The sequence below is a fragment of the Berghia stephanieae genome, chromosome 12 (assembly GCF_034508935.2).
Source record: "Berghia stephanieae isolate SIO BIC M18660-M18661 chromosome 12, UCSD_Bste_1.3, whole genome shotgun sequence".
NCBI lineage: Eukaryota > Metazoa > Mollusca > Gastropoda > Nudibranchia > Aeolidiidae > Berghia > Berghia stephanieae.
The window spans coordinates 33557296-33570048 of NC_088371.1; the positions used below are offsets into that span (position 1 = coordinate 33557296).

General features: G+C 36.9%; 1 protein-coding gene across 3 annotated transcripts in view; it reads right to left on the bottom strand.

Annotated features, from left to right (window-relative positions):
• Positions 1 to 1269: 1269 nt before the first annotated feature.
• The window catches only part of LOC144957927 (uncharacterized), a 17641-nt gene continuing 6157 nt past the window's right edge, over positions 1270 to 12753 (bottom strand). For 2 of the 3 annotated variants that reach the window (XM_078889486.1, XM_078889484.1), the window contains exon 2: positions 1270 to 4157. In XM_078889486.1, coding sequence (XP_078745612.1) covers positions 2632 to 4083 — 1452 coding nt within the window. In that variant the 5' untranslated portion in view covers positions 4084 to 4157 and the 3' untranslated portion in view covers positions 1270 to 2631. Of the gene's footprint in view, positions 4158 to 5849; positions 6016 to 12753 lie in introns of all 3 variants that reach the window. The other variant, XM_078889485.1, reaches the window with a different exon arrangement.

Sequence of the window (12753 nt, forward strand, 5' to 3'; positions counted from 1 at the left end):
TGATCAGCAACACAGTGTCACGTTTTTATAGCTATTTTTCTTTTGAATTGTGTGATTTTCAAACGAAATCTAAATGATAAAGATGTTGGTTGTAACGTAACGAATGTGACGATTTTCCTATGGTTGGTAAGTAGCGGGTTAAGATATATTATACCACATACCTTTATACTATGTGGATCTGGCTGAGAAAACCCGGGAAGATGCGGAAAGCTTCGATTCGATATATGAGCTAAAATCAAAGATAAAGTTTTTCCCATAGCAACAAATTTTATTCAGAATTTTTTTTTATCATAACTTGGGTTCTAATAAACATAGAAAGAAAATTAAAAGTGGTAAATGATCAGAAAGATGTGGTATACACCACTGCATACATGATAAGTCAAGTTATAGAATTTGCGCATCTTTCCGGGTTTTCTCAGGCAACCACACACTATATTTTCTCTAATGTGAGATCATGGGGGCGAAGTGGCCGAGTGGTTAAGGCATTGCACTGTGGCCCGGAAGGACCCGGGTTCGAGCCCCGTTCAGCCACTTTTGTTTTTTTCCTTGAGCAAGATTATTAACCCCCGATTTTCTCACTTGGAGAACATGGGTGATTCCTGTTGACATCAGACATCTTGTTTGATGAGTTATCTATATTCCTTCGTGGAATGCCTAGGCGACGATATCTTATGATGTCGTAGCGGAAAAGGCATCATTAATTTTTTTTATGTGAGATAATAGCAACTATAAAATGTCTAGTTGTTTTTTTTTTGTAAATGACGAGAGAAACGCTTAAGTTTTGAATTGTAGCTCAGTTGTTAGAGCACTCGCTTCACACACAAGTAGGGACCCAGATCGATCCCGAGCGCAGTCGATATATTTTTTTTCTGACTTCCCTGTACACCCAGCAGTGATTGGGTAGCTGGGTCTGTAAAATATGATGGAAAGTACTTTGCGATAGACTAGCGTCCTGTCTAAAATGTACCAATAAATTAATATTGCCCGTTTCACGCTATAGAAACCGGGATAAACTCAGGCTCCATGGTTCTAATGGCTATGAAAGAGTAGCGTCTTATCCAAAGGCCTGTTGTCCGTTTCACGCTATAGAAACCGGGATAAACTCCGGCTCCATGGTTCTAATGGCTATATAAGACTAGCGTCTTATCCAAAGGACTGTTGTACGTTTTACGCTATAGAAACCGGGATAAACTCCGGCTTCATGGGCCTAATGGCTATGAAACTGAAAGACTGCTGTACATGTAATATATTAAATTGAAATATGTGCCCTTTTTTTAGATTTAAACTAATATTTTATTTACAAGATGTAAGACAAGAAGAATATTGATGAGGTGGGAGATCATTGCAGAGAATAAAACGTAAAAAAGTAACAGAATCTTGTCTTGAGATGATAATGGTGACGATAATGATGATGATGATGATGATGATGATGATGATGATAATGATGTTGGTGTTGGTAATGGTGGTGGTGGTGGTGCTGGTTTGTCCATTGAATAAAAAGGAATAGGCGATTTGTTTGAAAATGCCAACCAAATGCACGAAGGCCAAACCCATTTTTTTCTATGCCAAATAACTTTTCTTTTAATGCCAAGTGTTTTAGAATCTGTCTTTAAAATACCAAACTGGCAACCCTGGGTGGTATTTCTTAAAAAATAGAATAAAAAGGGTTTTATCTGGTGTATGTGTTAGCTTTTTTATCATCCTAGGAGGTCTCGAGTGAACGATGAAGTACCAGGCAGATTGTGGTGTGAATGAGGTGTGTAACACTCGGGGAATTGCCGATAAGTAGAAGGCTGATGTCACACGTCTATGGGATGCTGATAAATCATTTTAGAATTAAATAAGATTGGCCACAAAACCTGGGTACGAAGCAAAGACCATGGTGACCATGAATCTGTATGTAACATTAGGTGATAGTGATAGAAATAGATTGCCTACTGGTGGTGGGTGTGGTGATGATGATGCTTGTGGTAGTGATGATGATGATGGTTATGATGATGATGATGATGATGATGATGATGATGATGGTTGTGGTAGTGATGATGATGATGATGATGGTTGTGGTAGTGATGATGATGATGATAATGGTTGTTGTAGTCATGATGATGATGATGGTTGTGGTAGTGATGATGATGATGATGGTTGGGGTAGTGATGATGATGATGATGATGATGATGATGATGATGATGATGGTTGTGGTAGTGATGATGATGATGATGATGATGATGATGATGATGATGATGATGATGATGATGATGATGATGATGATGATGATGCCGAAGATGATGATGATGATGATGATGATGATGATGATGATGCCGAAGATGATGATGATGATGATGATGATGATGATGAGAGATGAGGATGATAGATGATGAGATGATGATGATGATGATGATGATGATGATGATGATGATGATGATGATGATGAGATGATGATGATGATAGATGATGATGATGATGATGATGATGATGATGATGATGATGATGAATGATGATGATGAGATGATGATGATGATGATGATGATGATGATGATGATGATGACGAAGATGAGGAGGAGGATGATGATAATAATAATGATAATAACTCAAAGTAAGCTTTTGATATTTAACGTAATATTCCAGCTTGATTCAGGTATCCGATTTATCACTTTGGATTGGACCCAGTTTTTGCATTGGTTGCGGTGAAAGGAAAAACACTTTGCTGTTTCCTTGCCGTTTCCTGTTGTCCCACTCTTCCCGTGAATTGTCCGCAAATCGATTCTCCTCCGAACTTATCTCACCATCCGCCAAAAAACTCGACACCTCTGTAGCTTTTAAATGGTTATGACTCCGTCTTCGAGGGCTGTGACTCTTGCTGCGATGATGTTGCCTCGAAGAGAAACAATCCCCGTCTGGGTCCCCGAATACATTTAAAAGCGTCGTCGGTCGGTTTCTCTGTTGCTGAAACACGACGATGTTATTTTCACTGACGCTTTGGCCGATGGTGGTGACCCATGGAGAGTTCATGACGTCAGACGAAGGCGAGTCGTTCTGGAAAGACCCGGATGATAACGATAATAATGTAGTAGTCTCTTGTGAATGAGAATCGGGTGAGAATTGGTTGCTTTTCATTGGAGGAATTATTGGACCGAGTTTTTTGTACGGTTTTGTTGAAAGTAAATACTCCTCCAGTTGAAATTCAGCGTCTTCTGGTTTGATTTCGTGACTTTTACTGCGTGTTGTTGAATCCGTCTGTCGTATTCTTTGGGTGGTAGGTGGAGTAGGCGTGGGAATGGAAGATGGGTGTGGTCTCTCCGAGAATATATTCCCTTCGGACTTGGACCAAGCTTTTGATATTGTTGGAAACATCGCTCTGTCTTTGGTTCCGACCATCAAACGCCCGTCCGTGCTTCTGGTCCGTACTAAAGTGGGCGGGACCATCAGACATTTGTTGTTATTGTGGTTGTTATTATTATTAATATTGTTTTCAATACAGGTAATTCTATTTATAGGACTCCCACTACTGATTAAATTGCCTGTACTGTGAGACCTTTTTTCGTGGATTAGTAATCGGCTGTTGTTGCTGTTGTTGTTGTTGTTGTTGGATGTGGATGGTGTTGAGGATGTTGCTCCTTCGTCACAGTAATTGTCGACTTTAATAGAAGGGAAGACAATATCCGAAGCACGTCTTTCTGTCTGTCTTTGAAGTGACGGTGAGCTTGGAACATACGTTGTCAAACTTGAAAAATCGTCAATTTGGATGGTTGAAGAAGAACTAGCGTTGGTGTCCGGTTTCGGAACGGGAGAGAATATATCACGAAGTACTGGACGCGTCTTTGACACGGGGTAATTGTGAGGCAAATGCGTTGTGTTCGAGTGTTTGACGGAGTCAATTGACGTGGATAGTAATTTGTCTTCAATATACGAGGTTTTGGAAATCATAATATCATTGCTCGCATCACGATGTGCTTGATTTGGAAATTGACCATTTTTGTTGTCATAAAGCCGAGTTGTGTTAGACGAAGAGGCTTTTGGATTGAAGACTGGAGATAAACGAATGCTGTCTTCTCGTTGATGGCGGGAATGGTTATGTTGACTCATTTTCCTGGATTTAGTGTTTTGTCATTAAGATTAGGCATGGGTTACCAATGTCAATACACTGTTATTATTGTTGCCTTCAATTTTAATAAAGAGATTGAAAATAAAAATTTAAAAAATAAACAAACAACAATATATGTCGCTATCAGTTGCACTTATCGAATATTTTGACACTTGGGTTAAGTTCAGACTTCCAATGAGATACGGGGAAATTAATGCGCTATATAAAACCCAATTATTATTATTATTATTATTATTATTATTATTATTATTATTATTATTATTATTATTATTATTATTATTATTATTATTATTATTATTATTATTATTATTACTATTATTACTATTATTATTATTATTATTATTATTATTATTATTATTATTATTATTATTATTATTATTATTATTATTATTATTAATGCACCGAGTAAAAAAAGGTTTTTGTTATAATTAGATCTCCATGTCCCTTTGAAATAGATAGCATTGTAGTATGATACAATCAAAATCTAAATAAAAACAACAACTATGTATCAATTTATTGATCAGTCCAAGGGTGAGCCCGCCCTGTATGCCTTTGACTCGAGTCATTCTTTATCTCCCTGTCTACCCCTATCAGTCCCTAGAAAGCATGACGTTGATACATCATTCATTTTTCTGGGAATTTCAATTACTCAGTAATAACCTTTTCCTTAGGAATAACATTCTACCCCTATTTTGCTGAAAAGTTTAAATCAAAACTCGTAGCCCACTGAGAATGAATCAGCTATTATAACTATATAATATTATCTATTTTGTACAATCATAAAAGCCCTTATCTCATGAACGAAGAAGGTAGGTTGGTTACCTGGAACGGATTGGTATTACCTGTTCATGTCATCAAATTTACGACATACAATCTCAGGTGAGAATGGAATTTACAAAACTTTAGTTTTTTTTTAAAAAAAAGAGCTTTATATAGCGCAATATCCACTAAATGTGCTCAAAGCGCTTTACAAGGGGTCCCTGGTCAACAGCAACATTTAACATGTAGGACGGGACATGCCGCCTGTTAGGCGATATTACAATTTTCCGGACTAAGACAACGCTATTAACGGCCAGGTACTCATTTTACACCTGAGTATGGTGCGAGTATGTGAGTAAAGAGCCTTTTCCAAGGACTCAACTATGCGCCAAGCGCGAGGCTCGAACCCAGGACCTTCCGATTCGAAAGCGAGTGTCATACCACAAGACCACATAGCCGCACCAGCGTCTGACATCCCAGAATGTCATCAAAATAGAAATCCAGACGGCGATTTCAAGTGGAAAATAACAATTTATAAACTACTGATGTGACGTCATTTCAAGGAGGATGAATGATCTTTAACTCACTCAACCCTAACACCGACCATACCCGTAGTTTTCCCGGGTTACATTTACCCCATGCCTATTCATTACATTTTTCTGAGACAAATTATAGGCTTTGTATCAAAGCTAATAATCTTAATTTTTACATGTTAATGGTAGTTGAATAAAACTATCTATGTACATGCTCATTTTTAATACATTTTTGTCAAATTTTGAAATGTAGCAAAAAAAAAAAAAAAAACAAAAAAACAAACAAAAAACAAACAAAAAAAAAACCAAAAAAAAAAACAACAAAAAAAACAACAACAAAAAAAAAACAACAAAAAAGAAAACACTCTAGGATCGAGTGAGTTAATGACGACCAATCTATATTTAGACTAGAAAATTTGATGCCTCCATCACTCGAAAATCAGAAGATTAATTACTCAAGGTTGGTATCCCGCCTTCAGGAAGAGTGGTTTTACACTTCAAATGAGATTTGAACCAGTTTTTTTTTTACATTATGCTTTTGTTCACAATTGACTGGCAAGAAATGATTGTTGATTTCGTCTAGAGAAGAAAAAAGAACACACGTTTTCCTTGAATACAACCCTGAAAATAAAAGAAAGAAAATACAAGTTAGCTAAGTATATAATGATACGAGTAAGTAGTCATAAAAAAAAACATGAGCTTTTATATAGATAGTATGCAGATGACGTCACTCAGGCCTTTGTTTTTGTTTTTTGCCATCCGCGTTTGTGAATTGTCCTCACTACACTGTATTAACCAGACTATAAAAGTTCATGGTTACACAGAGTTTGTGTGTTGGTCCGTTATACTTCCGGATGGCAATGTTGTGAACTCCTCGGCCAAGCGCATTCTATCTATAGCGCAGTATCCACTAAACGTGCTCAAAGTGCTTTACAAAGGATCCTTCACCAACAGCAGCACGTGACATGTAGAACGAGACATGACGCCTTTTAATCGATATTGCAATATTTTTTTTCCAACACCGAGAAAACGCTAGGTACTCATTTTTCACCTGAGTACGGTGAGAAAATGTGAGTAAAGAGCTTGTCCAATGACTCAACTATGCGGCGAGCGAGACTCGAACCCAGAACCTTCCGATCCGAAAGCGGGTGTCATACCACTTGACCACTCACCCGCACATTTGACCCGCCATGGAGCCGGAGTTTATGCCGGTTTCAAATAACATGAAACCGACAATAGCAATTGCTTGCTGCCCTTTGGATAGGCTCTATTCTATTGCCAAGTACTTTCCACAAGATCTATTGCTTGCTACCCTTTGGATAGGACGCTAGTCTATAGCAAAGTACGTTCCGCCAGATCTAACAAACCAGCTACCCAATCAAACTGGGAGAGTGGACATAGGGGTAAGAGGGGGAGGGGGGAGGGGGAGGGGGGAGGGGGGGGGAGGGATAAAAAAATCCAACTCCACATCATCCGACCGATCTCGGTGTCTTTGCTTGTGAAGGGAGTGCTCTATCCACTGAACTATCCGGACTCGCAATAATATAAAAGTGATATGAATATTATTGTAATGGTGACTTTCCACTGATACATAATATGTTCAGTGTGCTTCAGAAATCTTTAAATAATAATGTGAAATTGAATGTAAGCTTCAATTTAATTACAAAAACAAATCAAATGAACGTTTCAGGTTTCCCCTTTATCAACAAAACAGGATTAATGAAACACCACAAATTCTCATAGAATACTGGTAATTGGAAATTGGTCATGATCGAATGAATCATAAATGTACAAAGTCCATAGTACAATGAAATTTAATGACAAAAATAATCATGAAAGCAATAACGATAATACTCATACATAAGTCTCTGATAAATTATCATGATTTAACATTGTTTCAGATGTCATGCATTTTACTTGTCAACATTTACAAACCAGTCTACAAAATCATGAAAGTAATGGAAAACTTTATCCACATGACAATTTAAAGTTTAATAGGTCAATAAATAAATGGATAAATAGCTAAATTAAACAAACAAATAAATGAATAGATAAATAAATAAAAATTAACAAACTCAAATTGAATTAAGAAATTAATAAATTAGTAATTTTTAATTTATTCTTTTAGTAAATTAGAATATAACATTTTAGTCATACTTAAATCTCAGAGACTTTATCTCCCTATCAACTAAGATTCTAAACTGATTCAAAGAAATGCATTTTTAGTGTTAAAACAGCGACTGTTCCATGTTTTCAGTGTGCGTATAATAAATGAGTACTGTCATATTTTTGTCTGAAATCTTGGAATATATATTTTATATTTGTCGCCTCTGCTATACGTAATCTTGGAAAATGTAAACAAAATTGGTGGATTTATGTCATTTCTATTATGTATTATCTTGTAGAGCTGAATTAAGTCTCCCCTAATTCTTCTGTATTTGAGACTAGGTAGATCGAGGAATGCTAAACTCTCGTCATATGACATGTCAATGGTTTTATTTTACAAAAAGAGGCCCCAGTTTTCATTTCAAGTAAATAGTTATATCCTTATCCTTATCCCTGTTGTTTTGTTTTTTGGGTATTTGGGCAATTCCACACTAAGCGGGTGTGGCATTCCCCAACATAGTTTACTAATTATTTTTCTTAGAAAAGCACATCATCCAAAATTCTTGGAAGTGTGTAGCCTATTTATACTGTTTGAATAATAAGCCTTATTGTGAGCCGACATGATGTTACTTATGTATGTCCATGATTTAGAGCTGGATCTAGAAGGGATTTCTGTTCATGTTTTTCTGTTCATGTTTTTCTCCTTTTTCTATAGAGATTGGTTAATCATGTTGATGAATTACAAGAAAAGACGGTGTTGTATGACCATGCAGATATGGTGAAAGCGGTCGATCTCGTTACATCTGAGGATTTTCTCCTTTTTCTATAGAGATTGGTTAATCATGGTGATGAATTGAAAGAAAAGACGGCGTCGTATGTTCATGCAGATAAGCTGAAAGCGGTCGATCTCGTTACATCTGGAGGGATGGGCTGCAAATGTGCTGCCAAATTATACAACCTAAACTGGGGAACAGTCCGTGACCATGTCAAGAAACGATACAGCGGAATGGGAGAAGATACTTGTTAAGCTCAAAACCCAGGATCATTCTCCGTCCCTTTGATTGTGAATCAAGTGCTCTACCCACTGAGCTATCGGGAGCTCCGCTTTGGCCTATTATTGGTCTCATGTCATGGTGTACAAAGATTGTTGTTGTGTTCATTTCAGAAGTGAATTATAGTTCTTGATTCTTTCATTCTCGTTTTTTGCATGCTTGTCATGATGGGTGTGGAATTACCCCAAAATGGTGAATATTCGAATAAAGAGAAAAATTGAAATTTATGAAGTGTTGTTCCTCTTTAAAATATAATTTGTACAGAATCCAAGTGTGAATGGCTGTGGGACATTTGTATTCTGTTTTTGTGTTCACCTCACCAATAGAAACCTTATGACAATAAACTGAAAAAGTTGGATGTGGAATCCCCCCCCCCCCCCCCCCCCCCACCTTACCCTACAGTAAAAAGTAACGAACAAAAACAAAAATAAAAAACCTTCTAAAAGAACAAAATACCAAACACATAACGTTTCGTTATCAAAACCCTTCTTCAGACAATTTCAAAATGCAAAAACAATAAACACACACACACACACACACACACACACACACATATATATATATATATATATATATATATATATATATATATATATATATATATATATATATAACGCGAAATCTCTTCCATCAAGTCCGAGGTTTGAGAGTTTTTGCCAATAGTAGAAGACGGCCATTTTAATCGGTCGATATTTAAAGGACGAGTTTTCTGGCCAAATTTTTAAATATTTGACTTTCCAAGTACGACAGTTAACTGTTTACATTTCATTTTGGGGGTCCCGATAGCTCAGTTGGTAGAGCACTCGCTTGGGACCGTGATCGATCCCGGGTGCAGTCGAGATTTTGTTTTCCGACTCCCCTGTCCACCCAGCAGTGAATGGGTAGCTGAGTCTGTTAGATTTGGCGGAAAGTACTTTGCGATATACTAACATCCTATCCAAAGAATTGCAAGCGATTGCTTTTGTCCGTTTCACGCTATAGAAACTGGGATAAGCTCCGGCTCCATGGACCGAATGGCTCTTAAGGACTACAATTAATTTTAGCATGTCCATTAAGATATTGATTGATCTCACCGTCATGACGAACTCCTAAAAAAACACAAAGACCCATTAGCTTGTTTGTCCTTCATTGATTCGGTTAGCCAGTTTTCTACATCATGTGTGCTGATTTGGCAAAACCCGTCGGATGTCGCACGAGCTAGTTTTGAGATACGAGCAAATAAAGGTGAAAAATCGTTATCTGCATGATTCTTGTTTTCTCACTTCATCGTTTTTTGTTTTCATCCAACTACATTCTCACGAAAGGATCGTACAATTTAAAGCTTACAGATAATTTGATTTAATTTTTTATGAGCTCTATCGAAACGTTATAAATATGTATGTCTTGTCTTTAAAAGCGATTTTATCCGTTAAAAAAAAATAACCACCTCCTTTCAAATGTGAATAACTTCTGCCCTAATTGAGATAATTACAAAATTCAAACTGCATTTCGTCCAGAAATGGTGCCTCTTGTGGCATAAGAAATAATATAGGATTCAAACTGAAATTTTTTTATCCAACATCAGGTGGATTTTTGCCAGAGCATCATAATTCCTGATAAATTATCATTTCGTTTTTCAGTTGTTAAAAAAAGGATTATGCGAGTATTATTGATGTTCAATGACGATCACTGTTTGTTACAGTGAATCACATAAACCGTCGGATGGTGAAAAGGTTTGAACTGAGATATTGTCAAGTTTAGTTAGAAGGTCAATTTTTTAAAATCAAAAAGGAGTTCTTGTCATAAATGATTAAATCAACCCTTTTTGTAAATCTTCGGGAAATATCAAAGCTTAATGTCATTTCTAAATATTCTATTTTTACAGCTAGTCAAGTTGAAAAATTATGAAAATTGAGAAAAGTTGCTGGATACCTTACCCATACATCTGACCATAACTTCATGAAAAATCACCCGGTTTACTTCAAATAAAGATTAAAATGCTCTGGACAGCATATTCTTTCAGAAAATACAAACAATGCAAATCCAAAATTTTCACCTTCCGACTGATTACGTCATGCACTTACTGACACATTTATTTAGGCTGGACAATAGGAAATGAGATTAGCGGAAGAGTAGCGTCCCTTGATTGGAAGTCACGAGCGGAAAAGTTATTAGAGAAAGAACGTCAGGTTGGTTGTGCGGCATGAGACACTTCACCGAAAGCGAGGACGAGAGAGAAGCATGCGCAAAACCATTTTGACGTTATATCTGTAAGGTGACGTCGAATCAAGGGACGCTACTCTTCCGCTAATCTCATTCCCTATAAGACGCCGTCATTCTGAAACCAGACGATCAGTTGGATCTAGTCCTCCAGAGGATTCATTTCATACTTCCAAGGAGATTGGAACCAGTATTTTGACACCATATTATTATTGCTCCCTATTCTCAACACTGCATTGAGCAAAGAGGCGATCGTTTATCACCTGGTAAAAGAAAAATGATTTTAAAAAGCACCAAACGTCATCTAATCCAAAGCTAAATCAGTGATGGCCCCAAATTAGCCCTGCACGGATGCAGCAAATCATCCCCCCCCCCCCCCCCGTCCCCCACAGGAGGACTCATTTCATACTTCCAAGGAGATTAGAACCAGTATTTTGGCACCATATTATTGCTCCCTATTACCCTATTATTAGCACTGCATGCAAAGAGACGACCGTTTATCACCTGGTATGTATAATAAACAAAAGCACCATCCTGATCTAAAGCTAAATCACCAGTGATGGCCCCAAATTATTAACCCTCCTCGGAGACAACAACAGATCACCCCCCTCACCCTTCACCCCCACCCCCTCACCCCCCCCCCCCCCCCCCCCCCCCAATCAATAAGGCCCGCCATGATAGACGAAGACGCTCTCATGAATACTCTTCAACAGTCGTAACGTCACTTCCTTCCTAATGACGCATGGTATAACTTAATAACACTGGCTCTAAACTATCGGAACAATAGCGGACGCCCGTATGAAATATTTCATCATCATCATCATCATCATCATCATCATCATCATCATCATCATCATCATCATCATCATCACAATCATTGCCATCTTCTTCTTAATATAAGACACTATACTTATAATATGGTTATCTGCTGTCCCAGCAAATATATCGTATCGTTTTATCTGTCTGTCTGTGTGTCTGTGTGTATGTATATATGTATGTATGTATGTATGTATGTATGTATGTATGTATGTATATGTATGTATGAATGTAGCATGCATATACGATGATATGCTGGTTTGTATGTATGTCTGCATGTATGTGTATGTAGTATGTATTTGTATGTATGTATGTATTAGTATGTATGTATGTATGTATATTTGTTTGTATGTAGCTCATTTCTTTTGTATACATGTGTAGAAACAATGTGCAAGCGTGTATGTTCGTGTATGGCTGTGTCTGTATTTGTAAATGTGTTGATGTTCATACCATGAACCAAACTGAACATTGTTTACCTCACATGAATTGCCTTTAATTTGGACAATAAAGATTATTATTATTATTATTATTATTATTATTATTATATTATTATTATTATTATTATTATTTATTATTATTATTATTATTATTATTATTATATTATTATTATTATTATTATTATTATTATTATTATTATTATTATTATTATTATTATTATTATTATTATTATTATTATTATTATTATTATTTCTCCGGCGAGCATAAAAGCGTTTCCAGAGGAGAAAAAAAACTCATACATGTGATCATGTTTTGACTTTTACACATTCTGATCACAAGGCATACGAAAAGGGAATGAAAAGTTCTAACCAGTATGAAGAATAAAAAGCAATGATTTTCTTTGTTTAGAACCAAGATGGCGACCGTTGCCGGGCGCGTGACATCAGACTACTGAATCCAATTCCAAGTGGTCGATCGGATTTTCCCTACTCTCAGTGCGTGGGATTCATTCATTCCTCACAAAAGAAGGAGGAGCACTCGACTCGAGAAGGAGGACATAGATAATTGTTAGGAGAGCAATTAACGGCTGTCTGCCTGCCTGCCTGCCTGTCCAGGTAATTCCTTGTGGACCCCCCGTGTGGAGTGCTTTGGAAGGATTTTATAGATGGAACGACGTTGATGTCACTCAGGTCTTTGTCAATTGCTTTTTGGGTTTTTTTTTTTTTTTTTGGGGGGGGGGGGTATTTTT